Source organism: Daldinia vernicosa (assembly GCF_022497035.1).
Source record: "Daldinia vernicosa strain CBS 139.73 unplaced genomic scaffold F5Y00scaffold_2, whole genome shotgun sequence".
In the NCBI taxonomy this organism is placed as follows: Eukaryota; Fungi; Ascomycota; class Sordariomycetes; order Xylariales; family Hypoxylaceae; genus Daldinia; species Daldinia vernicosa.
The window spans coordinates 776,635-801,501 of NW_025953918.1; the positions used below are offsets into that span (position 1 = coordinate 776,635).

General features: G+C 47.8%; 8 protein-coding genes across 8 annotated transcripts; 3 read left to right on the forward strand and 5 right to left on the reverse strand.

Annotated features, from left to right (window-relative positions):
* The first annotated feature begins 260 nt into the window (after positions 1-260).
* F5Y00DRAFT_62052 (uncharacterized protein) lies at positions 261-1,807 on the forward strand. The gene has a single exon (XM_048013907.1). The coding sequence runs from the start codon at positions 503-505 to the stop codon at positions 1,787-1,789; it is 1,287 nt and encodes a 428-aa protein (XP_047869813.1). The 5' UTR covers positions 261-502; the 3' UTR covers positions 1,790-1,807.
* Positions 1,808-3,623: 1,816 nt separating this feature from the next.
* F5Y00DRAFT_269244 (uncharacterized protein) lies at positions 3,624-4,376 on the reverse strand (the record flags this gene model as incomplete). Its single annotated transcript, XM_048012408.1, has 1 exon — positions 3,624-4,376. One exon carries the CDS (start codon positions 4,374-4,376, stop codon positions 3,624-3,626), a length of 753 nt encoding a protein of 250 aa, XP_047869814.1.
* Positions 4,377-4,918: 542 nt separating this feature from the next.
* Positions 4,919-6,856, reverse strand: F5Y00DRAFT_223911 (CENP-Q, a CENPA-CAD centromere complex subunit-domain-containing protein). Its single transcript, XM_048005925.1, has 2 exons — positions 6,794-6,856; positions 4,919-6,736 (listed from the first exon to the last, which is right to left on the reverse strand). The coding sequence occupies exons 1-2, from the start codon at positions 6,794-6,796 to the stop codon at positions 4,961-4,963; spliced, it is 1,779 nt and encodes a 592-aa protein (XP_047869815.1). The 5' UTR covers positions 6,797-6,856; the 3' UTR covers positions 4,919-4,960.
* A 535-nt stretch (positions 6,857-7,391) lies between these two features.
* Positions 7,392-8,587, forward strand: F5Y00DRAFT_62134 (uncharacterized protein). Its single transcript, XM_048013908.1, has 3 exons — positions 7,392-7,894; positions 7,956-8,370; positions 8,422-8,587. Exons 1-3 carry the CDS (start codon positions 7,582-7,584, stop codon positions 8,495-8,497), a joined length of 804 nt encoding a protein of 267 aa, XP_047869816.1. The 5' UTR covers positions 7,392-7,581; the 3' UTR covers positions 8,498-8,587.
* F5Y00DRAFT_223915 (Cnl2/NKP2 family protein-domain-containing protein) lies at positions 8,349-9,466 on the reverse strand. The gene is made up of 2 exons (XM_048005926.1): positions 8,967-9,466; positions 8,349-8,912 (listed from the first exon to the last, which is right to left on the reverse strand). The coding sequence occupies exons 1-2, from the start codon at positions 9,261-9,263 to the stop codon at positions 8,649-8,651; spliced, it is 561 nt and encodes a 186-aa protein (XP_047869817.1). The 5' UTR covers positions 9,264-9,466; the 3' UTR covers positions 8,349-8,648.
* A 69-nt stretch (positions 9,467-9,535) lies between these two features.
* F5Y00DRAFT_223916 (MRG-domain-containing protein) lies at positions 9,536-12,978 on the forward strand. Its single transcript, XM_048005927.1, has 4 exons — positions 9,536-10,186; positions 11,881-12,152; positions 12,201-12,316; positions 12,368-12,978. The coding sequence occupies exons 1-4, from the start codon at positions 9,779-9,781 to the stop codon at positions 12,535-12,537; spliced, it is 966 nt and encodes a 321-aa protein (XP_047869818.1). The 5' UTR covers positions 9,536-9,778; the 3' UTR covers positions 12,538-12,978.
* A 7,030-nt stretch (positions 12,979-20,008) lies between these two features.
* Positions 20,009-21,014, reverse strand: F5Y00DRAFT_223922 (uncharacterized protein). The gene is made up of 2 exons (XM_048005928.1): positions 20,894-21,014; positions 20,009-20,775 (listed from the first exon to the last, which is right to left on the reverse strand). The coding sequence occupies exon 2, from the start codon at positions 20,611-20,613 to the stop codon at positions 20,353-20,355; it is 261 nt and encodes an 86-aa protein (XP_047869819.1). The 5' UTR covers positions 20,614-20,775; positions 20,894-21,014; the 3' UTR covers positions 20,009-20,352.
* Positions 21,015-21,413: 399 nt separating this feature from the next.
* F5Y00DRAFT_62274 (citrate synthase) lies at positions 21,414-23,578 on the reverse strand. The gene is made up of 2 exons (XM_048013909.1): positions 23,088-23,578; positions 21,414-23,029 (listed from the first exon to the last, which is right to left on the reverse strand). Exons 1-2 carry the CDS (start codon positions 23,544-23,546, stop codon positions 21,497-21,499), a joined length of 1,992 nt encoding a protein of 663 aa, XP_047869820.1. The 5' UTR covers positions 23,547-23,578; the 3' UTR covers positions 21,414-21,496.
* Positions 23,579-24,867: the final 1,289 nt, after the last annotated feature.

Genomic DNA, 24,867 nt, shown 5'->3' on the forward strand with positions numbered 1-24,867 from the left:
TCCAAATGGTCCTCCCTAATAGGTCGAACTCATCATCAACATCAACATGACGGGGCTAGGGTATGCTGGGTGTGTCGGGTTATGCCTGGGTATGCTTGGTTGAAAGACTTGTCTCCCCGGGCTTCTTCACGCTAGCCGCCAAGGTAAGGAGTCGGTCCTGTAGGACCTGTACACACAGTACCTAGTGAGATACGGGTAGTGTAAAAAGGCTCACCACCCTCCATCATCGTCAAGTGTCTTTCCTTTCTCCCTTTCTTTCCTCACCATCTGCGTGTTACTCTCGTTTCGAGTCTATCTCAAGCCTCTCTTTTCTCTTCGACGTCGTCGGTCACCCCCCTGGTCCTTTTCTACGCGAAATAGACTTTCGCTCATTGATACCCGCATTGCTTATTGCATACGTCCACTCTTTCGACAGCAACGAAGTATATACTCTGCGAGATCAGACTAGAACAACTTTTGTCAAGCACATCTAGACAATCGTAAACCGCAAATAAATATCAAGATGAAGTCCGCAACTGTAGCTTTCGGCCTCTTCGCCGGTATGGCCTCGGCTTCTTACCACCAACCCCGTCATTTCCACTGGCGACGAAATGATACCGCTTCCGGGTACCCTGTGGAATCCTCAACCCCCGTGGACGCTTCAACTACCCTAACCGTCGCCATTACCACCGTCCACACCATTACCTCGTGTGCTCCTACTGTGACGAACTGCCCGGCCGCCACTGGCAACGGCAACAGCACCGGCCCCGCCGTCGTCACCGAGGTCATCGACCTTACTACCACCGTCTGCCCCGTGACTGCTATCGAGTCTGTTTCCAGTTCTCTAGTTGGTGCTCACAGCAGCGGTCTCATCTCCGGCTCCACCCGCACCGTCACTTCTACTCCCGCCCCTACCAGCACCACCAGCGGCAACTCTCCTGAGGCTACCCAGCCCAGCGTTGGTGCCGGTGTTTCTGTAGTCCCTTCTCTCAGCACCGTTGACCAGACCGTCAGCATCACTGTCGGCCCTGAGAGCTCTCGATCCGTTCTGGTCACTACCCTAAAGTCCACTCTCACTCAGATGGTTACCCTTACTGCTGTTCCTATCCCCGAATCTAGCTCGGCCAGCGGTAACGGCAATGGTAACGGCTCTGGCTCTGGCTCTGCCTCCGATGTGAGCAGCGAGGCTACTACCACCACGACCCGCACTTCCACTGGTACTCGCACTGTCACCGTTACTCCTGTCGAGACCACTACTGCCGTCGCGGCTGAGACTGGCTCTGGTAACGGTTCCGGCAGCGTCAGCGCCAGCGCCAGCGCCAGCGGCAACGGCAACGGCAACGGCAGCGGCAGCGGCAGCAGCGCTGGTGAGTGTGTTGCCACCACTGTTACCGTCACCGAGACCCAACCCGCCAGCACCGTTTACATCACCGCCCCTGCTGCTGAGACCACTGCTGTTGAGGCCGTCACCGAGTCTGCCTCTGCCTCTACCCCTGTCTCTGCCTCCGAGTCTGCTGCTGCTACCACTAGCACCCCCTCGACCGGCAGCGGTGAGGGTGAAGGCGAGGGCGATGATGAGGATGAGTGCACTCCTGAGGAGAGCGAGACTGGTGTCGTTACTGCTACTGCCACCGCCATTGTCGTCCCCTACCCTACTGGCAGCGGTAACGGAACTGCACCTGTCTTCCCTACTGGTTCCGCACCCAGTGTTCCCATTGGTACTGGCTCTGCGCCTAGTGTCCCCATCGGCACTGGCTCTGCCCCCAGTTACCCAACCGGCACTGCCATCCCCACCGTCGTCCTCCGGTAAATCGATTAAAAAAATCGATGCGCGTTCTGCTCTGTAATTACAATAACCCGAACTGTAGCATAACAAACATGACGAGGGACGACTGCACGACACGTTTTTGAAGCGCCGATTCAAGGCGCAGATGAAATAGAGCAAGCATTTTCCTATTTTTTTTTGGGTCAGATTTTGCAAGAAAGTGTCTTGGATTACGCGGTCTTGGCTGATTCTTAAATCCCCGCTTCCGGTCAGGTCGCCAGGAACGTGGGAAGAAGGCTGGTTGGTACCTTCGGCTATCTACTAGGAGCTCGCCGTGCACTGCTGACAGTGCGCGTGTTGAGAGGCCATATGCCGCCTTCATTATATTCTTGTGTATTTAGTGTAGTGTGTAGATGAAACCATTTGAATGGAGATATATGGAGCTTCCGTTTGTCTGACATATTGTCATTGTTTTATGCAGTATGTGAGATTATGATATATATTATGATCCATTTTAGAACCATGTACACTTGCGCGGTGTTTAGTGAATATGACATGTCATTTGAGGTGTGATGTCACATCTACGATTTCACAATATATCTTGTCACTGCTGTCTTACTGATCCGGATCTGTTTCTTATGTTCCCGGGTAGAAAAGCGTGGTATTCCTCCCAGTCTAGCTAACATCTGCCTTATAACCATGCCACTCCGGCTAGTATATCATATAAATACCGAAACCTTCTGGTGGTCTAATCAAGGAGGATATATATCACAATAGCTTCAACACCAATACTATAGTCCAGTTTATCCTAGGTTCATCGTGTTACGTACTCACACTTTGTCGAATCACTATCAATAGAACACCTATTTTGAAAACTACTCCAAATACATGCCGTGTTGGCTGGCATACTGAACTTGGCAATTTTATAACCGACCCCATCGCCATGTACGATAGGCCTAAAAGGGATGAGAATAACGTCGCTGTTCCCCGAAGAACTCTTGGTCTAAGCTAAGTCAATGACCATACATTAGGTACATACTGAAGATATTTTTCGTTCTACATTTCCTACCTAGATAATATCCCGATATTTATTCTATTTCTATACAACTACACGGAAGCAACTCTTGTAGTACTACCATTTATCGGCTGGAATAATATTTCGACTCGCTCGCTATATGTACTTTGTGCCGAGGTAGTCTGCATCCTCTAGCACCATGAAGGAGGTTAGGGGATCCGTTATGCGCGGCTGAAATGTAGAAGAGACACCCGGGGCTTTCTTTCATCCACCTATCAATAACTAGGTTAGCTGGCCCATAAACGCCGCCCTGGACGCCAACTATATCATGTCCGAAGCAACCGGCATCCTAATCACTAGCTTGGTGGTTTGATAATATAACACAGGTTCTAACCCGAGTACACCCGTCGACAGCGGAGCAAGGGTTTTTTTTCCCGCTAAGTCTTACACGCGCTGGCTTAAATCTTTCTAAGGGGACATTTCGAGTTCGTCATGGCCAGCACCTCAACTCTAGCCTGTAGACTCGCAACGGGTCGCTTCAACGATGTTACCTGGTGGTTATTTTATAAAGGGGCCGAGACACTCGGGTACAACTCGAAGATAAACGCCTGGAATCACGCTTTGTGTTTTTCTATCACTGCCTACAACTTGGTCTAGGTATTACATCACGGCTTATTCTCTAAAACTATTATAGACGGACGTTATTTGTCTTCGTCTCTATAGTGTTTGTCATAATTGTTTTATTATTTCTATTACTAGTATTACTTGTTATTACTTACTACACACTCGCCCCCCTTTAGAGCCGCTCGACTTGGGAGGTCTATCACTTATTATATATATATATATATATATCTAAGCAATCATCTAAGCACCACGTCTCCTCGACCCCGAAGGCCAGAGGGGGGCCCCGCCGGATTCACTGTCCGTGGTACTTTGTCGACGACTCTGCCTCCTAGGGCCCAGGGAGCTCGCTTGGTCGCGGTATTGACGCGTATCGCCGCGCGGGACTGGGCTCGGCGAATGTGCTGGCGACATATTGTACAGCTGCGACGGTGTCGGGTACATGCGCTGGGACGCATTTGACAAGGCACTTAGGTTGGCCCTTGTTAGTGGCAGAGTAATCGTCTCTGTTCGGCTCGGGGAGGCGACGGAGCCCTGATCACTCCCAAACTGGGAGGCGAAGGGCGGCCTCCATGATGATTGGCTGGGCGGTCCCCTTGGCCGTGAAGATGAAGGCGCTCGGCTTGACTGTCGACTTCCGGCTCGGCTCTGGCTGCCCCCAACGAGTGTCCGAGATCCATTAGTATTGGTACCCCGGACCGTGTCCTGCTCGGACCCGACTTCGGACTCGGCTTCATACACAGTCTCTTGGTAGGCTGATGACTGGGGATAGTACGCAGTGCTGGGGGCGTATTGAGACTGCTCATACGCGTTACTAGGACCAGCGGCCCAGGCGCCATTCCCGTATGGATTGTAATCCACCGGAGGTGCTCCGTACCCGTGCTGCGGTTGTGGTGGGTTTTCCATTTTGTTGTACGCATCACGATACGTCAACACACCGTTCCCGGCCCATTGGATTTTCTCTCGGAGCTCTGGTGATAATGCGTTGGGGTCCATGATGATATATTATTAGTTTGGTAGTGCAAGTAATTATATACTTCAGTTTAATAGATATGTACGAGAATTTATAAATATACGTACGTTCGATAGTGAAAGTAGATCGAAGTGAGTAAAGGAATTGATGCGTTTGAGTTAATGGATAATAATTTTCTACGTCTCTAACTGCTAATTACTTATACTTTCCTTCACAAGCCTTCCTCCTGATAGTCAATGGCCGTGGGATCTGTTTGTTTCAAAACAAGCTATTATCATATCAGAGAAGCGTCAACATGCCCTTTCAATGTAATATTAAGGGTCCAGCTCATTGACTGTCACAAGGGATTGTAATTTGTTAAAGAGAAGGTGTGTATGTGAATGCGATTCTTGGCCCCTTTAGACCCTCGACAAAGACCTAACAGTTGATGTATTGAGGCAAGTAATGTGACTTGACGCAATGTGCCCTACTAAGTACCTACCTAAGTCTTTAACAATGGGAAACATTCCGGATCCTTAATTTACACACTCGGCCTATTCACGTCCATATAAGGTAGGACTTGTTGTTCTTTGTCAGTTGGGTCATTATTACCTAGACACTTCTATAGCTAGCCAAGTATGATATTATCCAACTGCTCACGATCCAACCGCGACTGTAGTGCAGCCCTCAGCAGGCCCTGGCTCTTCGTAATGGCGGGCACAACCCCATCGATCTGCTGTAAGTTCCCTCGCATGCTTTCCATATGGTTCGCGATCTGGCCGGCTAGGCCAGCTAGCTCGTCGTCCAGATCAGCGAACACTTTACCGCTACTATTCTCTGTAGACACAACCTCCCCGACCGAGTCAACCCTCGACTCGGGCGGTAGCTTTTCCGGTACTAGGACATGCATCTTCCGCATCTGATCCCTTCTCTCCCTAGCCTCGGCGTGCGCATTGGAGCCGAGCCGGGCGAGCGCCTTATACTCGCGGTCAAGCTCCTTCTCGGCGCGTTCCTTCTCGCGGCGCAACAGCTCAACACTATGAAGCAGCGGATCGAGCTGTGACTCAAGAGCCTGGATACCTGAGACGGTGCGCTCGAACTCGAATTCCTCTTCACGCCGGGTCGACGTGGTAGCCGGTGGGAACGGTAGGCCTCGCGCGATCTTGGTACAAAGCCGTTTGCTTACGGCATTGAGAGCCGCGGCGGCGTGGCCGTGCCGCTGAGGATTGCTGAGACGTAGAAGCACAGGCCGCGATGCTGACTGGAGGAGCGAAGCTACGCTGGAAAGAGCTGGCTGCTCGAGCGCTGTCCATTTAGACTCGATGATGTTGAGAGGGACACGGCGCGTGCGCGTTGCGAGGTGTCGATAACGGGGCGGAGAGGTAGCTGAATCAGGTGATGATGAACGGTCTTGTACGTCGGGAGATGGTCTACGTCTCCCTGATTTTGGTGATGTCTTATTAGATTGACGGGGTTTGGATTTTCTAGGGCGGCTCTCTTCCTCTATAGAACCGTCTTGGCCTTGTGTTGGCTGGTCTTGGGGTTTCTTTCCTTTTCTTTTCGTAGATGATGAAGCGTTCTCGTCAGGTGGTGGTTGTCGACCACGCTTCTTTGGCCGACCTTGGGGTTCAGGGTCGGCTTCTGCTGGGGGTTGAATGCTGAGAGAAGGTCGGCCTCTCTTCTTCTTATGCAGGGAAGTAGGGTCATGTTCTGCTTCAGCTGTAGTTTGTTCATTTGTAGGAGGACGTCCTTTCTTTTGGCGTTTATTAGTTATTTGGTCGCGTAACCTCTGCTCGTTGGCTGGCTTTGCTACCTCTTGGGCCCCTTTATTTGATGACTCTGGAGATCGGCGAATGCGTCCACTCCGTCGAAGAAGGCTCGAGTTACCCTCGTTCTCATCATCGGCCTCATCATCTTCGACTTCGTTGCTCTTAGCTGCTTCCAACTCTTTCGTTGGGCGACCGCGCTTGCTTCGAGATGCATTTTCATCCCTTGTATTTGCTGCGTTATGTTCTTGAGCCTCGGTCTCGTCATTCGTTAATGAAGCTCGAGGACGACCGCGTTTTTTTCGATCAGTAGGTAGTTTCCCCTGGTCTTCACCTCCTTCATCTCCATTATCATCAGTTTGTAATGTTGGCGATGGCCCACGCTTCCTCTTGGCTTTCTGTGTTTGAGAAGGTTTAGGTTCGGGTTGTGCTTGAGACGGAATCTCCGCGTTGGCTGGACGTCCGCGCTTCCTGGGACGGGATGATTCTTCCATTTCCGAATCTCTCGTGTTTCCGGAATTTGTAGTTAACTGGCCTTCTCTCGAAATGGCGAGTTGGGATCCTGACGCGTCACCGTCGTCGCGCGACACGTTGGTCGGACGGCCTCGCTTGCGTTTCTGATTCGCAGTTTCGGGTGCCTTGTCATTATTATATTATGTTAACTTGAAATTGGAGGTGAATTGATATGAACTAACCATATTCTTAAGTATTTATTTGTTACTGCTCTATTGGGAGAAGTATTGCTTGTTGCTTCTACTTCACCAATAATAGGATGTACTTCCTACCTATCTTATCGTGATTGACGTATTCTTCTTATCGCATCAACACGGTGGCTTGATGGTCGTGTACGGAATAGGTACTGTAGGTACCTATCGAATGTTACGGTTAGGTACTTCTTGTGCCACAGAGCATGCGGGGCTCAGTGCTAACAGGGATTACCCTAGAGTGGGATTTAGCGCTCCAGTCAACAAAACAATGCACTGCTAGAGGTGGATATGGTAAGCTTGGCAAGAAAATGTAGGGAAGCAGGGAAGGATGTTGTCATATCATCTAGCTTAGCTATCCGGGGAAGTAGCTGTTGGAAAGACCGAACAGCGTCCTAGGACCCTAGACAATCCGTTACTCGACAGATTTTATTTTCTTCTGCAACTCTCCAGTTGGATAGACTCTACCCTTATAGATTCTGGATTCTGCACTTCCTCTTTTACCAGTTCAAGACAGCTGGCCGTTGTAATTTCGAGATTCTGCCTCATTACTATATCCTTATTCTAGGGGTTTATTCTGCATCTTTCAATTCCTTCCATTGATTTTTACTTGGCCCTGCCGTGCTGGAGAAGAGAAAATTACAGAAAATTACATCATTTTTTCCGACCCGTTGTGGCTTGACCCGATCCCGAGCTATCCACCAGCAACTTGAAGACTTGAAGACTTGAAGCTTGACCCCTACTTTACCATATTTTGTATTTCACAAATTGCAAGCAAAATGCGATTCTCTACCGCCTCAGCTATTCTCGGCTTGCCGCTATTAGCAGCCGCAGATACCCCCGACTATAAAGCTCAGTTTGATAACTATTTGGGCCAGGCCCAAAGCGTTTTGGGAAAATTCACCTCCAAGATTCCTCATCCTAACAAGTATGATCCTGCCGCTGCTGCTGAAGCTAAAGCTGGCGACTTGAATATAGATATTCTGTCTTTGAATAACTGGAATGAAACCCTTTATGGGCCCGTAAAGCCAGACGCCACAACTCCAGAGGAGTGGTGGGTTCTGATCACAGGCGGAAACAAGACTTGCTTTGGTGAGCATTTCCTCTTGTCATTTTGATCCAAAACTCAAACATCACCCCTAACATTAACTAGGCCACTGTGGAAGGATCGAGACTGCGTTCAACGAGACTGCTGCGAAGTGGGCTGAGACACCAGGTTCTCCTCATGCCGCTCTCCTGAACTGCGAAGATCAACCCGTCCTTTGCAACTCCTGGTCCGCCCCGGCCGGCGCGCTGTGGATCTTCGAGATACTTCCCAAACCAGCGCCTGTTAACATCTGGACGAAGCGATTCAACATGACAACCGTCACCTCCGATGACATTATCGAACTGCAGAAGGAGGGCTACAAATCCGCAGCCCATTTGCATGATGGCTTCTTCCATCCTTTTAACGGCCCTCTAGCCAAGAATGGCCTTGCAGCTCCAGTTGGATGGGTTCTCTGGGCTTTTAACATCCTCCCTAGCTGGGCGTTTATGATCCTTGTTTCTATTTTCAGCAGGAGCATGATGTGAGTTATTCAAGCCCCGTGGTATAGAACAAGTGACTGATAATAGTACAGGAGCAACCGCTTGAACCAACAAATGGATGGTGGCCGACGACCTCCTGCAGCCGGCCAAGCTGCTCCCCGAAGATAATGGTAATTTGTGGTTTATATATTGGACACTCGCTCTAAAACTAGCTGTGGTCATGTTGGGATGCAACTCAAGCTTCGTTATAAGCATTGTGTATCATTGGGTCGGGGTCACATAGGAGGTAGTGATCTAATAAATCGGAATGTATCGTGATTTACGTCTTGTGTTCACACACATCTTGCATGCGTCGAAGGCCATCTAGGACTTCGTCTTTTAATTTGGGATTGACAAAACGACCATACCGGAGGTCGCTCATGTTGCCGACGGCTTGTCTAGTAGACTCAAGGAGGGCGGTCTCCTCCTGCTCCATTGCTTGTATCTCATGTTCCATATCAGTGATGGCATCGTCCATCGCGGGTAGAATAGTCATTAGAGTATGTTGCTTCGGCTGTATGGTATTGGAAGTAGGTCCGAATAGCTGTAATTGAATTAGAGATGGTGTTTCCACTTAGTATGAGGTAGGATGATTTACCATTCGTTCAATTTCAATCTCGTCATCTTGTTCCTCTAGCTCGGCTTCTCTTCGAGCCTTGATCACCTCTCGACGTAAAGCTTTACCTTGCTTGACCTGAGCCTCGATATTCTGGGATACGCCATCTACTACTGCGTTACGCTGCTGCTGTAGATCTCTATAGAGCGACCGGATTTGTGGAGAAGATTGTTGAGATTTAGGGAAGAGAGAGGTGAATTCTTGTAAGGAGATGATCGTAGGTAGGCGGGCCGGGAGGAGTAGATAGTTGCGCAAAATTGTGGCCTCATTCGTTGCCATGGCTAAAAAAATAAAAATAAAAATAAAAAGCTTAAACTACTACGCATAAAGAAGAGAATTGATTGCGTCCGGTTCCATTAATGGAATTTCTATTAATTCGGGAAGAATGGCCGGAATAATGTTTGCGCACCGGGGTGTGAATTGGGGAAAATCACTTTAAAGCAACGCGCGTTAGAAAACGCGTCCGAGCTTTTGGCGTCAGGAGCGATAGGGTGATAGGGTGATAGGGTAATACCTAGGTTAGCAATCTTTTGATAGTACCTACCTTCCCTCAACTTCATGGTAATAAGATCGGCGCTAAGCAACTTTCATAGCTTTCTCTTTCAGCACCATTCTTTTCAAATACATAACTTTATTTATTATTCATCACTCTTCCTCACGTTAGTTAATAACACTTACCATTTCGAGCCTTTCTTTATGAGTAGACAGCTTCGCCATAAAGCAAGCCCCTTTCATCATCCATCATCCATCGCCTATTCGTCTATCATCTTTCAGGGTGAATACATCGGTCGGCTATGGCTCCATCAAGACAGAACCAGGCCCCTCCTTACGCCAAAGATGAGAGAGTGCTCTGTTTTCACGGTGATTTGATGTACGAGGCTAAGATTATGGAGGTGGTTGTGAAGCCAGGTCAGAAGCCTGAGGATGCTCAGTACCGTATCCACTACAAAGGATGGAAGGCGAGCTGGGACGACTGGGTTTCGCAGGACCGCATCCGCAAGTTCACCGAAGATAACAAGCAGCTAGCTAGTCAGCTAGAGGCTCAGGCCCGAATGCGAAGTTCTAGCTCCAAGGGAGGAAAGAAGGGTATCAGAGCTAACGGTTCCGAGATGAGCTCTGCTCGAGGTAGTGAAGAGCGTGCTGCCGGATCCTCAAGCTTTGGCAGAGGTCCCCGACGAGGCAGGGACTACGAACTTGAAAACGTAAGTTAACCATTTTTATTAATATTGTCTCCTTTATGCCATACCGTATTGGGCCCTGGAGAATGTAAGCTTTATATGTCTTCGGTTTGGCATCAGTCTTCCTATTCCTTGATCAACACCGCTTGCCTACGAGAAATAGGGGCCACATATACTCCATCAAGGAACATAAGGAACATAAGATGCGTCGTCAGGAATAGCCCTTTATCTAAGCCTACCTTGGTCATGGTCACGGTACCGTTCGTTAAAGTAATTCCATGGTCATGGTCATGGTCAAGCAAAATGTGACTACGGCTTGCAACCCAATAGATTCGGACATTACCATAATAAATAGGTACTAGTAGTTGCGCAACATTCTCCGCGAGGACTTGTCTGTGGTCGGGTGGTCGGTTGATGGAATACACACCGAGGTCTTCGTCACTCGGGCCAGAGCTGTTAAACTAGGCGTCGTCGCGCAGCATGTACCGGATAGTACCTAGTTATTCTATCCACGTTGCTGGTCAAGATTGAGGCACGTCTGGCGGCGGCTGGCGGCCGTCTCGACTTTATTCATGCAGGGAAAGAGCACAATTACGATTGAGGGGCGTAATCACCAACTGCCTGCGTCCGGGAAGAAGGGTTTCTCGCATGCACGCGTTGCCGGGCACACACTTGACAAAGTTTTTTCTCCTCTATTCACCGCACGGGCACTATTACCACGATACCTACGTGAGTTTGGAACAGTTCGGTTTCGTGTTGTCGAAATCTAACTATATTTCTCCGCGACAAATCGCTCGCCTTCGCCTTCGCCTTTAACGATCTTCTTGCTTCATTCGGTCACGTCACCCCCTGGGTAGCAATGATGGAGTCCAGAAAGAAGAAGCGTGTAGTTTCGATTAACGATTACGAGCCCCCGCGCAAGCGAACTCGTAGCCAGACGGCAGCCCAGACGGCAGCAACTCTGCTACCAAAGCCCGCTGCCTCTGATGACAAAATGGCAACAACTGACCAAGACCTTGCTGCTGTGGACCCTGCACTCGCCTCTACTGCAATGTCCACACCATCTCTGCCTCCTACCATATCGAATCCCAAACCCAACGAAACATCTCATAGCAAGAAGGCACCTAAGATCAAGCTTAAAATTGTTCCTAAGAAGCTTGTTGGATCTGAAAAGGTACTTGAAAAACAATCCTCTACTGCGCTAGAAGCAAACTGCCCTGTGCGATCAACCAAAACCAATTCCAAAAAGCTCTCAGTCGCCACCGGTACCTCTTCGAAAGCTTCCTTACCCGCATTGACGATGTCTTCGTCTGGTTTATCAGTCGCGGAGAAGGATGTTGAAAAACGCCAAAAAGCCTTCATGCAGAAAGAACAGCGGCTCGCTCGTGGAGGAGAGGCAGCGGATTTCCTTCTTCGATTGCCTCCTCCTAATTTCAACTACGTCAACAAGAAAGGCCAACTCGTTGACGACGGCCGTTTCAAATCTCTTCCTCCTGTCCCCGATCATCCCAAAATCCTGGAAGCAGAAAAGAACGGCACAATGACCCGCGAGAAGGAGCGCTGGTACCGAGGAATGCCCCACAACGTGAAAATACCTACAGCTGGGATACCGGCCCCAGACAAGTCTTATGCTACCCTCCTTGATGATTCCGTAAATCTAGAACTACTTGCCTAATATTACCAGAAGTCTTGATGCTAACTCTATTTTTTTTTTCTAGGAGGACGCATTTCACTCCAGACCTTCCATCAAGCTTTTTGTTCCTGACATCCTGAAGGCGATGCTTGTTGATGATTGGGAGAACATCACAAAGAACAACCAACTCGTCCCTCTCCCTCATCCCCACCCGGTGACGAAGATCCTCGAGGACTATGCCGCTTATGAGACCCCGAAGCGCACTGCCGGCTCCTCTCATGTGGACATTCTTGAAGAGACCTTAGCAGGCCTGAAAGATTACTTCGATAAGTCCCTTGGTCGCATTCTCCTCTATCGGTATGTTGCGCTTCCTTCAGCTGGGAACACTGTTCTAACTATAGATAGATTTGAACGTGCCCAATACGCAGAAATGTACCAGAAGTGGATGTCCGAAGATCCCGAGTATCAAGGCAAGACTGCAAGCGATACCTATGGTCCCGAGCACTTGATGCGCCTGATTGGTAAATCATCCTTTTCGCATCAGCCTATGACTAGAAGCTAATCACCCACAGTGTCCTTGCCGGAGCTTGTTGCTCAGACAAACATGGACCAGCAATCGGTCAACCGTCTACGCGAGGAACTAGTCAAGTTTTGTACCTGGTTGTCCAAGAACACCACGAAGTACTTCGTCAGCCATTACGAATCCCCTCCTCAGGACTATATTCAGAAGGCCAAGGATTAATCTGGTGACGGTTATTTGGCTCTATTGGTGATTCCTACTACTTGCAACTTTTCATTCAGCACAGCATATTCCGCCAAGCATTGTCTTCTCGAGGGATGAAGACCGGAACACCATTTGCCGCACCACTGTCTTTGGCGCCTCTGGCTCTGGAACGATAATTTCGGTTCCCCTTGTACGAATAATAGATTTCCTCTGATCAACGCGAAAAGCTTGCCGCTGGGGCATTTTACTAGGTTACGCACCTAATGTAACAGTTCCCTAGGAGATAAGATTTATGCACTTGCAGCATAAAGGAGGGATATTTGCGGTATTGGTCTGGACGGATGCTTTGAGGTTGCATTTGATTTTGCTCGAGGTTGCATTTGATTTTGCGATGACTTTGTTTTTACGATGACTTTGTTTTCCTTTAATAATAATAGTACATTGGCATTTCCTTACATACCTCAGGTACTCTTGAGCGCCGCGCTCCATTAAGTGACCGTCTGACTTGATTTAGGTACCATGGCAATATGTTCCTGCCTGCTAAATAAACCCGGGCTACCGTAATTATTAAGTCCATGCTGTGAAGCAAGTTACTGGTCTTGATTCTTCTCATATCTACATTGATTCTTATATAATACGATATTTCTCCTGTCTTGTTATTGATCGTAGGAGACTTGGCCTAGTTACTATCAGGAGTTGTGAGGCTCGCAGTGGCATACCTAGGTACCTAACTTTGCCTACCAAACCAGAGTTTAAATTCTCATAGCGGAACTGGACGTTATCTAGGGGAATATGGGTTTAGCTGCGTGTTATAATGAGGCGGCTACTAGTATAGGTGATAATAACGATGTCGACGCTGAAGCACCAAGATAGGAAGAGAACTGGCAACTCCAAATTTCCTTCCATTTGATCAGTTGAAGTTTCATGCACAACAATAATCAAACCATAGAAGTCATGACCAAAAGATATACACTATCGTACAAGCTTTTATGCCTATTATAATATCCAATGTGTACTCTCAAATTTGTTCGCACGCTAATTACTTATGAAGCCATCACCTGCGACTGATCATCCTCCTTCCGGTCTTTGCCCTTGGGGAGTACTCTAGACGTCTAAAGCGCCAAAGATGCACCGCTGTATCTACGTAGGTAGCATAGAGCAGATCAATAGACGTAAACGTTATCATTATCATCTTCTTCTTCTTCTTTGTTGAAGTGAGTGGTCAAGGGACTACTTTCAGGTACAGTACATGGTATGTTGGCATGGAAGGTATATATAAGAAGGACCTCCCTCCTCACTCATACAGTTGGTAGACCAAGTCAATATACAACTACAGCTCATATACCGTATCTTTCAGCATTCTTCAGCAAATGCGATATAATTTGCATCCTCGCCTTCCCCTGTAAGAATCTTCGTGAATATGACATCCCGTGGTCGGACGTGATGTCTATCCAAGATATCCTTCATGTCCTGCAGTGACTTGACCTTATCTTGACAAGCGCTACTGTCAGGATTAGATGCCCTAGTGAGGTGAATCATGCATAGAGTGAGTGTACAGGGTAGTAGACCAAGTAGTAATTGTATTGAACTTAGTAACGCCTGGCCTTCTAACCTCTGATGAGGGCGCGAAGCGCCTCTTATATACTCGTACAGACCCCTGTAGCCACCCTGACCCACTATACCCTGACAGCTACCCTTCAAGTATACGTGGTCGCGATTGATCTTTGTGAGGCAAAAACGTCCAAGTTCAGCTTTCAAAGACACCTTGCCAGTGAAAATCGGTCCGACTCAGGATTTTCCTTGGGCACTGCTGGGCGCTGAGGGTGATTCCATCTCCGTTATAAGAAGGCGTGTTCGACGGCTTTTCCCTTGATCAAAGTCGGCTACCTGGCGCCGGCGCTAACCAGGCAGAGTAATGCTATAGGCAGGTAGGGGCTGGGGATACGAACTCGAGGATCTCTCATGTCAGGCGAAACTCTAGCTCTGTTCCCTTAAGGGAGTAGTACTCTAGACGTCTAAAGCGCCATGGATGCGCCGCTGTAGCCACCTAGCTTATAGCAACTGATAGACGTTGACGTTCTCATCATCATCATACCAGTGAAAATCTCCAGTGACCCCATCATTCGGACAAGCCTCTTGACAATGGCTCGAGCCAATTCGGGATCGGGATCGGGATCTGACCCTCGGCGTTAATCATGCCGCTGCTTCAGATGAACGTCTCGCTCTTCTAATCATGCTATACACTAAACCCGTCTTCGTCTGCATATTTCTCTGCAAATCGACAAAGCCTGCCCATACAGTTTTCTGTTATATCTCGCGTTAGACTTGCTAGAATCTAGAGCAGATGTAGACTTCACAGGTGGGGGGGGGGGTTATTCGGGGGTCCTACCAGGATAGTTCAGTTCAAGTTCCACATCTCTGGAATCAGACCAGCGGATTCCCGTTATACGGCTATAATACCACGTCAACAGCCCGTCCAAGTTATACTTGGGTTCCTCGCGACGTAAAACTCCCATCGAGTCCACAGACTGGCCTTTGCGTCGGGTACGGGATGAAACTCGGTTAGACATGATCTGATGCAAATCTTGTGCGATACGGTTTCCTATTCTTCTTTGTCTTTCGGGGCTAGAACTTGGGGGTCAGTTTCGTGGGTACGTTTCCTTCGAGTTTCTGACATTTTAACTGGCCGAAATCTTAAATTTGGTGCTTAGGCCGTGGGTCCTATGGCTGCACATGGAACAAGCTTGTAGATGACTCCAAATCGCCATCCGAACTTATGTTCAATCGTAACAGTCATATTCCACCCTGGCCAGAAACATACAGTTCCCATGTGGGTAAACATGATGTGGTCGAAGAAGTCGATTCCGATGACTATTCAGTGAGACTTCCGGCGTGTCCTTGGAAGTGTCTCCGGATCCTTTTAAAGCCAGGTCGGCTGTGGATTATGGATTTATCTATTTGTCGATTCGTCGTCGGTGTGGATTGCAGATGGATAGCGGGTTGGTGGATTGTGTGGACTGCGACAGACTATGAGTTGGAATGGAGATATGATTGTCGTCGTTGCCAGTGCTGTCTGTAGTCACTAGACTTGGCAGATTTCAGTCGCTTTCCTTCGTGTGACGTGCTCTCAGAGACTAATGGCCGACCACATGTCCTTTCAGTCAATATTCGTGGTTCAGCGGAGTTTAGAGTGCCCACTAACACTTGGCCTGTCGAACTTGTCATGGCGGGAGTTGAGCAGCAGGAACTTTCTACAACCTACTACAAAGCACAGATGGCTGGAAGGGGGATGCTGGATAAAGTACCCTTCACCCTTCACAAAAAGCATTCAACAACCGTAGCTTAAGGTCCAACAGCTATTAATGCCAAAACCCATCAAGCATCAAGATGATTAGCCACCCAAGTAGACGCCCAAGTCGGCTGGTCCACTTCGGTTCGGAATACTCGGTGCCGCTGGTATTGCACCGACGTCTCTTATCCTCCCGGCAAAAAATCATCCGGATGTTGTCATTCAGCTTGGTGTCCCGGACCTTAGGCGTCTCGGGAACTTCTGAGTAAATTAGAGTTATGTTAAACTAGGAGCAGCGGTTGTTCTTTTTTCGTATTGTACCCCACTAAACTGTTTGCGGAGGATAGGGACAGAAGCGACTCTGTCTCCTTCATGACCTAGACGGCTGCCGGCGCCGGGGAAAAAACCGGCCATAGTATCTTCTCCGCGCCAAACACCTTTCGTCGGCCTAATACGGGTGACCGCCAGAGCCTTTTAACGTCATTGCTCATGACGCATTGGAGTTTCTTTGCTGTATTTTCACTGTATTTCCTTCAGGGTGAATGCTTATGGTGCCTATGTTGGATGAATTGTGTCTCTCAGGAAGGACCACAATCATAGAGCCTTGCTTTTAAAGAAGTAGCTGAATATCGAGGTCGAGCCGAGTCCAGGGTATTCATTATGGACCTCGTGAATATGACATCCCGTGGTCGATCAACCCCCGTAAGGTATTTCCTTTAACCTAAGCAGCGGCTTGTTATTAACTGATATGCGTTAGCTTATGAGATTCAATGTGTGATTGTTGGACTCACCTAGGGTAGATCAAGCCACCTAAACTAGTAGTTGATGGTGTGGAAGAAGATAATGAGGAAATGATGGCGCCGTTCTTGTTGTTGTTCGTTGGATTTCCCGACGCCTTGAGAGGCTTGAACAACTCCTCGCCTGGATTTATGGGGGTAGTGCTAGCTCTGCGCTTATTATAGAGTTGTCGGCAAAGAACACCCATTAGGGGAGCCCTTTCAAAGAGGCGTAAGGACCGCGGAGGAGAATAGATAGACTCCTTAGGACAGTTTTTTGGACTCGCCGAAGGCCATGCCTAATCCTCAACCATATTTAGCGGTGTATTATTTTAGATTATGTAGCTGCTAATCATAGCCGTGTTAGTCACTGTATCCCAACGCTCGATTGCGGCAATGGACTTACCTGGTGGTTAATTTAATTTAATTAGTGACACCAAGACATGGTGATGAGCTTGTGCGATACGGTTTCCACCTGTGAAGTCTACCGGTGCAGCGATAATAGCCGCCTCGATTGCCGTTTGGTTGTCCATGCTTTTAAACCAGTCAGGACGAAGGTCTATCTCTTGGTGGCTTTCGCCTCCTAGCGCTTCGGCTTCTCGCGCTCCATTCTAATTTCAGGTCACATGTGTACCTATAACCAACAACACTAACTCGGCTCGACCTTCAGTATGGCTTGTTCTGCTGTGAAGGTGTATGACTTCTGGTCCTCGCTTCTTAGTAGTGACTGAAATGTCGTAGTTATCTTAGAGTAGATGGTCTGTGGTGACTTGCAACAATTCGCGCGAAATATCCGTCAGACTTCTTTAAAGTCGCTTTATTTTATTTCTTGCGCTCGAAGTTGATGACTTATCAAGACTCCAGTTTTGAAGGCTATCAAGCAACACAACTCGAAAACCCAAGGTAACGACATTGCCTAGTCAGGTTAGAATAACGTAGTAGTAAGCCACGACGATCGTGGTGATAATTATGTGCGAAGGTGATAGTGTAAATAATAGTGATGGAATACCGGGGCTCTAATTGTGGGATGAGGTGAACAGCAGAGGGTTTGAAGAAGAGGGAAGGGGGAGGATTTGAAAGGATGGGAGAATAAATAAAACAATTTGTGGTACAAGTCACGGGTAAATATTACCTTGTAGAATACCTACATGGATACACTGTATCCACGAGGGCTTAGGGTTAGATGATTGTGTTGTTTGGATGTGTGCGAGATGAATGTGTGCGAGAAAGAGGGAAAAAAAAGTGATACGCACCTCTAGGAAATATTTTCCCAGTAGAAGATAGATAGTGTGAGGAATGGATTTTAGGGAAGGTAAATAGTAAAATTATTAATAATGGTAGAATACCACAGCAGAAGCCTGTGTATTTGTAGAAAAAATATGATGCAAGAAGGGGAGAGTGTTGTCCTTGATGGTGAAATGTTTATGAAAGAAGAGGAATGGTAAGGAAGAAAGGAAGGATTAAATAATTATTTGAGTGTTTGTGAAGGTAAAGAATGGAAGGATCCGGATTCCAGTAGTGGGGAAGTTGCCAATATAGTCGCCGGAAAGGTCGCCGGGGAGGTCGGCGGAGAAGCTGGTGTGGAAGGTCGGCGGTAGGAAGGTCGGCGGTGGGAAGGTCGGCGATGGGAAGGGGCATTGCTATAGCAGTATAGTAAGGAAGTTGCTGACAAAAAGTAATATAAGGGGAAACCTTCTAACCGGACTGAGTAATCCCGATAAGTGTATAAAAGAGTCCGGGTAAGTGTATAGGGGAGTCCGGGTAAGTGTATAAAGGAGTCCCGATAAATGTATAAGAAAGTCCCGATAAGTGTATAGAAAAGACCCGGTAAGTGTATAGGAAAGTCCGGGTAAGTGTATAGAAGAGTCCCGATAAGTGTATAGAAGAGTCCCGATAAGTGTATAGGAAAGACTCGGTAAGTGTATAAGAAAGACCCGATAAGTGTATAGGAGTAACCCGGTAAATATATAGGAAAGACCCGGTAAGTGTATAGGAAAGTCCGGGTAAGTGTATAAGAGAGTCCCGATAAGTGTATAGGAAAGTCCCGATAATTGTATAGGAGTGACCCGGTAAGTGTATAAGAGTGACCCGGTAAGTGTATAAAGGAGTCCGGATAAATGTATAGAAGAATCCCGATAAGTGTATAGGAGAGTCCTGGTAAATGTATAGGAAAGACCCGATAAGTATATAGAAGAGACCCGGTAAGTGTATACGAGAGACAATAATTATAACAAGAAGGAAAGATAACGTTATAAAGAGTGTTTGTAAGGAGGGGAAGGCAGGTGACTGTAAAGTAGGTAAGGATCACGGAGCCGGCAGAGATCCGGACGATCTCCGGGATCGGTGAAGTTGGCAATCGGGAGAAGGACCGATGCTCCGGTTTCAGAGCCGCAAGATACGGAAGAACTTCCCAAATATGTGGATCCATAGCAACAGCGACTCAGGCACTCATTGTAATGAGGCTGTCGCTGCCTGCGATTGTACGCATATATAAACAATAGCTAGATCCTAATAATCCTGTAATCCTAATAATAACCAATAACAACGATGTCGCCATAATCTAGGGAATCACAAATATACCAATCCAATTAAGTTGGTGAGGATGGCTTTGGCTCGTGTAGTAGGCATCTTATAGGCATGTGTGAAAGCTAATAAATGGTTGAGGAAATAAAGAGTGACATGACATGAACAAATATGATCCTTGAATCCGTATGGTTTCACAATCGCATACTGGGCGCGTCTTGGACGCGTCCTAATCGTTACTTCCCATTCGTTGCCTCTATTTTTATGCTTTTGATAAGCTAGCTGATCTATTAAATGGGACCATCACCTGGTTGGCGACTTCCCCCCTATTACAGACTCCGATAGGCAAATAGCCGAGTGGATTACTATTAGGGGGCTAGTCGCGTAACGCCCACTGGTAGTCACTTCTAGCAATATCTATATGTCTAACGGGAGACCTTGAACCTTTATTGATGGGAAAAGGCACCCAATCTTTGAGTAGGGAGAGTGACGAGGTAATCTGATATGTTACACAAAGAGTTACTTAGTAAGTTGTAGGGGGAATTTTATTATGAAAAGTATTGAAGATGTAATTGAAGATCCAGGACCCTGTTATGAAATGATGGGCAGGAGAGCATTTTGAAGGAAAAGAATTTGATAGTTAAAGAGTTAGATGATTTGAACTAGCTGTGCTCTAATGGTATAAGAATATTGATATATGCGGATATGATCGCCTAAAGGTATATTATTATATTTGGAATCCCCTCACGTTAGCATTATGAATTGATTAGCTTACTTGATCTTACCGAGTAATGCCATTATGATTCTTTACGTCAGGTAGTTGTGGCTTTAAAGTTAGACCTCTGGAGATACGAACAGGAACAGGGGGAGAATCACTGCTAAACGGCCCTAAACAAGCAAGTAGAATGTGAATGTTTTACTGTATTGATTGTACATTATATGTACATAGCATAAATCCTAAGCGACCTCCCGTATTAAGCTGAATGCCGGTAGGCCTTCCGACTCGACCACGGATAACCAACGGTAATAGCTTTGAGTTCGTAGGTAATGCAAGCCCACGAATCCTCTAGCAATCGGCCTCGAAACATTGCCTCTTACCGGCAACGATTCTGGCTGAAGTTACTACTAGAAAGGCACCCATATCCTCACACTTTCCAGTATATCAACTTCCTCTCCGCCACCCTATTCTTCCCTATTGCCGTCTTAAGCATGCCTCGCCGCTCCTCGCACCAACCCCAAAAACCCTCACCGCGGCACAGCCTTCTCGATCCAGAAACCAGGTTCCGGCTTTCGTTCTTCGCGCAGCTCCTTAGGTGTAAGCGCGCGGTCGACCTCGGACACTTTGACCAGCTCTTTGACCTTAAGGATCATACCCGCCGACTGCGAGGATACCGGGTGGAATACGGTTTGCGAGCGCTTGCGCAGACCGAGCGCGGCTAGCACGCCGCGCGTGCGTTCTGGTAGACCGATGGCAGAGCGGTGAAGTGTTATGCGAAAGTACGACATCTTATTTTTCTTGCTCTTTCTTATTCGCGTGGGTGGATGGATCGAGTTGGGCGAGTCGACGATTAGGTCGTGGAGATGGTGGGAATAAAATTGCCTCTTCGAATAGTACAGCGGATATTTTATCCCTGAGGATTGATGCCCGTCGTGCTCTGGCGTAGATTGCTGATGTGCTTGTTAGTTGATGTCTTGGAAGTTTTTTCTAAGGAAGCTTCGAAGAACGCTAGAGTAGAGGAGAGGTTTGAAAGTTGCTGGGATCATCGACGAAGAATATATTACATACCTTTTTATTACAAGCAACTATCCCGGCGCTTGCAAACCGACTAAGCTTCACGGGCTTACGCGAATTAAACGTCAATATCAACGACTGTAGTTGTCCTTGCGAAGCTTGACTGACATTGAAATGCTGACTTTTAAGTGGACCACCCGAGGTTTTGCCAACTGCCGCCTATGGTCGATTGCCTTGCATTATGTAAGCTAGGGACATAAGCTGGGAGATAATGCTCTATTAATCACGCCTTTTTTAAAAGAGAAAATATCGGAAAAGGGGCAAGGATGTATTGCTATGTAAACACTATTCACGGACCAACTCCATGTTCGATTAAAAGCCTCTTTAAATATCACAATTTTTTTGGTACATATTAATAAAAACACTGACAATGAGTTTTACGACTTGGTATTATGCTACAGACATGCTCTGACCATGCGTCTGCTGAACTAAATGGTAAATCTCCGCTCATAATCAGCCTCGACCTGACCTTTTGGAGTAGCTATCTCTGCCCCTGCGTAACTATCTAGCAAAACTCTTCCCATTTATCAGGAGAAAAAAGAAACGCATTGAAATGCGATACCTCTAAATACGCCGCGGAATATAACAGTTGTCTATCTATTTCACCGAAACCTCTACTCTGCCTTCACCGACGGGTCCAGTATTCGACAAAGTCGGGAGCAGGTAAGTGATGTCATCCCAAGGATGCCTGTATAGACTGGTACGCAGTCTCTTCTGGTCAAGATAATGGGCAATTAGACCAATGCTGCGGCCTAAGACGAATAGACCGTTCAAGACTCCCATCTTCATGTAGTCTTCAGCCTCTTCGGCGCTGAAAGCGCCGCAGCTCCTCATCAGGTCGACGAAGCAGACGGCAACGCATCCATCAACATTGAGAATGAGGTTGTCCTTCTTTGAGGTGGTCACCGTCTCAACAGCCAATGCGTAATCTAACAATTTGTGGCTGGGGAACTTGGCCAATACATATTCCTTGACCAGCTCTACACGGAGATCAGGGTTGTTCCGCGACTTGATACGGTGACCAATACCCGGGATGAGCTTGTTTTGCTTGCGCATAGAGTCGACAAATTCACGGGGACTGAGGCCGTTATCGGCAGCCTTGGTGAACTCCTCTGCAGCACCGTCAAGCGCACCACCGAAGCGAGAACCAATGGTGAGGAGACCGGAAACCAAGGAGCTAATCAGATCCTTACCGGCACGGGTGGTGATAATCGTGTTCATGGCACCAGAGACCGCAGGACCGTGGTCAGCAGTAAGCATGAGAACCATCTCCAGGAACTTGGAGGCATAGTCAGGCAGACGACGACGGAACCAGAGGAGAGACATAACACCACCAATGCCGATGTCCTCCCTGAAGACATCAGAAATAGGCATACCGGCGTAGAGAAGCTCCTGTCCACGGTCATCAGAGATGGTGGAGATAAAGGCAGCAGGCTTCCGGATGAGACCAAGCTCTTGGGCCCATGAGTAGTCGATGGGAATCTTAGGAACAACGGGTTCCGGCTGAGGGACGATGGTCTTCTCTTCGACAAGCTTCTTGTAGACAGCAGCGAGAACCTGAGGGAGATCTTCAAATGTGTCAGGGACGTGGAATCCCGCCTCCTTCATCTGCTTGTTCTTCATAGCCGCGGTCTCGAGCTGTGAGTTGGCGAAGGAACCAGCGTGGCCGAACTGAACCTCTGTCTTGAACATGCTTGCGCAAGTACCGATGGCCCATGCGACAATTGGCTTAGTGATGATACCTTGCTTCACCGCGTCGATGACCTTATATTCTTCGACACCGCCAACTTCACCGAGCAGTAGAAGAATCTTACAGTCAGGATCTTGCTGATATCTCAGCATGTGGTCGATGAATGTGGTTCCCGGATATCTATCACCACCAATAGCAATACCCTCGTAGACACCATCGGTGTTTTGTGAGATGATGTTGTTTAGCTCGTTCGACATACCGCCAGATTTGGAGACGTAGCCGACAGAACCCTTGCGGTAAAGCTTGGAAGCAACGATGTTGTCCATCATACCACCGGTGTTACCGATCTTGAAGCTACCTGGCTTAATACCACCAACGGTAGCAGGGCCAATGATAGTCACACCCTTTTGCCGCGCGACATGGGCGATTTCTCGTGCTCGCTATTACGTGGGTTAATAAATGGCTAATCAGCTAAGGCTATTTGTAGTGTTTACTTACTCGTTCAGGTACACCTTCAGCAATAATAGCGATGGTCTTAATTTGAGGGAATTGCATCAGCTCCATCGTTGAGCTGAAGACACTTCGCGAGGAGGCGAAGTTGACTACAACATCAACATCGGGGTGCTTAGCCATGGCCTTAGCGGTCTCCTGGTAAACCGGGAGAAGGGTCTCGCTGGTTCCCCAGTACATCTTGCTGACGAATTGACCACCAAAAGTGTAAATGATACCTGCAACTGACGGTGTGGGCCTCTTGCAGATGAAGTCGAAATCAAGCATGCCCTGGACAGCTCGGTTCTGGAGACCGTAGACAAAGCATCTTGTCTTGTCGTTGAATAAGGCGTGTGCGGGAAGGGGGCTGAGAGGCCGGCTAGGAGCAGCGAAACGAGCGATATTATCGTTGGCGGATAACCCACCGCTGGAGGTGCCGTTCACACCGTTAGCCGCAGCTGAAGACATCTTCGTCGTATGAAATCCGCAAAAACTTTCTGTGGTGTGGGCGACCAAAGTTAGCTACAGACGTCACGTAACTTGGTTTGAATATAGCTCATAGAATGTAGGTTCGCTAATAGAGGGGGAATCATTTGGACTATTCAGTAGTAAACCAAGCTTTGGGATTCTCGGTGATTTTTAGGACGGCCGATTCAACCCGCCTTTGCACTGGAAGGATTCAGCAGGTCCGTCAGCGTCAAAGCTGAGCAAGGCCAATTGAATCGGACCGGCGAAAGACCAAGCTAAGGTAGTTGATGAAACACGGACAATGCAAGAAAAATGGCTAAGAATTGAAAAAGGAAGTGTTGTAAACTCGACGCACCTTAAGATTGGAATTCACCGTGTCGTCGCCCCGAAAGCTGCACAGGTGTTAGACGAAATTGCAATCACCAAGCTAATGGCGAGAGAGGCTATCACGGGAAAAGGGGAGTATTTGGGATGAAATGTGTATTGAGAGGAAAGAGATTGACTTGATGGGCTATGAATAGCGATGGGAATTATTTTTCTCAGTCCAAGTTGATTGATGCTGCCACTGCCAACCGCGAAAGACTCAACAGCGGGGAAAACGGGGTTGGGATATGCCGGGTAAGACTGAGACCTGGAATATGCAAGATACATACATACCTGTACCTAAACGTTTAGCGTTGAACGGTTGAAGGATGATAAAAATAGTGTAGGAAAAGGAAAGCGACGCAACCGCAGTTTCCTTCCGTTTCTATGCAATAGACCTGGGTTGTTGCTTGTTGCTTGTTGCTGTCGCGACGTAAAAAGAGTCCACACAGAATGTCCGGTAAAAAATTGGTCGGTCTTGCCCGGATCAGTTGGGGTAAATTTTTATGTGTGTTGTTGAATATTTGGACCCCTTTTCACCAGAGTCGATAGCCTGCACGCTACTACATAGTATGTCGGTGATGTCTTGTTGGCCCAATTATGGCGCATATTTGACTTCCGATGGACTGAACGACCCTGTTGATCCTGCGCAAGCCTGCTTATGTTGGCGACTTGAAATTTGCTGGTTGGGCATATCTGATGAGGCCACCCCACCTAAAGCTTCAGTACCTTAGGTAGTGAGGTACCATTGAACGGTACGTAGCTGGCCTGCCAATATGTCCCCGCCCTTTGAGATCCCCATTTTTATGTACCGGTACCAAGATCTTAACATCGACGTCCCATAAGGTCCTCACCTTCCACCAGATTACGTCTCGTCTTATTATTCATCTTACCATCCTGGACAAACAGCAAGCCGACTGAGCTTCCTTCGTCCGGACTAGCAAGGCATATGGGTGTA

Coding starts and splice junctions, on each gene's coding strand:
- F5Y00DRAFT_62052 (XM_048013907.1), top strand. CDS start 503: ATGAAGTCCGCAACTGTAGCTTTCGGCCTCTTCGCCGGTATGGCCTCG.
- F5Y00DRAFT_62274 (XM_048013909.1), bottom strand. CDS start 23,546: ATGTCTTCAGCTGCGGCTAACGGTGTGAACGGCACCTCCAGCGGTGGG. Junction 23,030..23,087: donor CTGAAGGTGTACCTGAACGA/GTAAGTAAACAC, acceptor CCCACGTAATAG/CGAGCACGAGAAATCGCCCA.
- F5Y00DRAFT_223922 (XM_048005928.1), bottom strand. CDS start 20,613: ATGTCGTACTTTCGCATAACACTTCACCGCTCTGCCATCGGTCTACCA.
- F5Y00DRAFT_223916 (XM_048005927.1), top strand. CDS start 9,779: ATGGCTCCATCAAGACAGAACCAGGCCCCTCCTTACGCCAAAGATGAG. Junction 12,153..12,200: donor GGTCGCATTCTCCTCTATCG/GTATGTTGCGCT, acceptor AACTATAGATAG/ATTTGAACGTGCCCAATACG. Junction 12,317..12,367: donor GCACTTGATGCGCCTGATTG/GTAAATCATCCT, acceptor AATCACCCACAG/TGTCCTTGCCGGAGCTTGTT.
- F5Y00DRAFT_62134 (XM_048013908.1), top strand. CDS start 7,582: ATGCGATTCTCTACCGCCTCAGCTATTCTCGGCTTGCCGCTATTAGCA. Junction 7,895..7,955: donor CGGAAACAAGACTTGCTTTG/GTGAGCATTTCC, acceptor AACATTAACTAG/GCCACTGTGGAAGGATCGAG. Junction 8,371..8,421: donor ATTTTCAGCAGGAGCATGAT/GTGAGTTATTCA, acceptor ATAATAGTACAG/GAGCAACCGCTTGAACCAAC.
- F5Y00DRAFT_223915 (XM_048005926.1), bottom strand. CDS start 9,263: ATGGCAACGAATGAGGCCACAATTTTGCGCAACTATCTACTCCTCCCG. Junction 8,913..8,966: donor AGATTGAAATTGAACGAATG/GTAAATCATCCT, acceptor ATTCAATTACAG/CTATTCGGACCTACTTCCAA.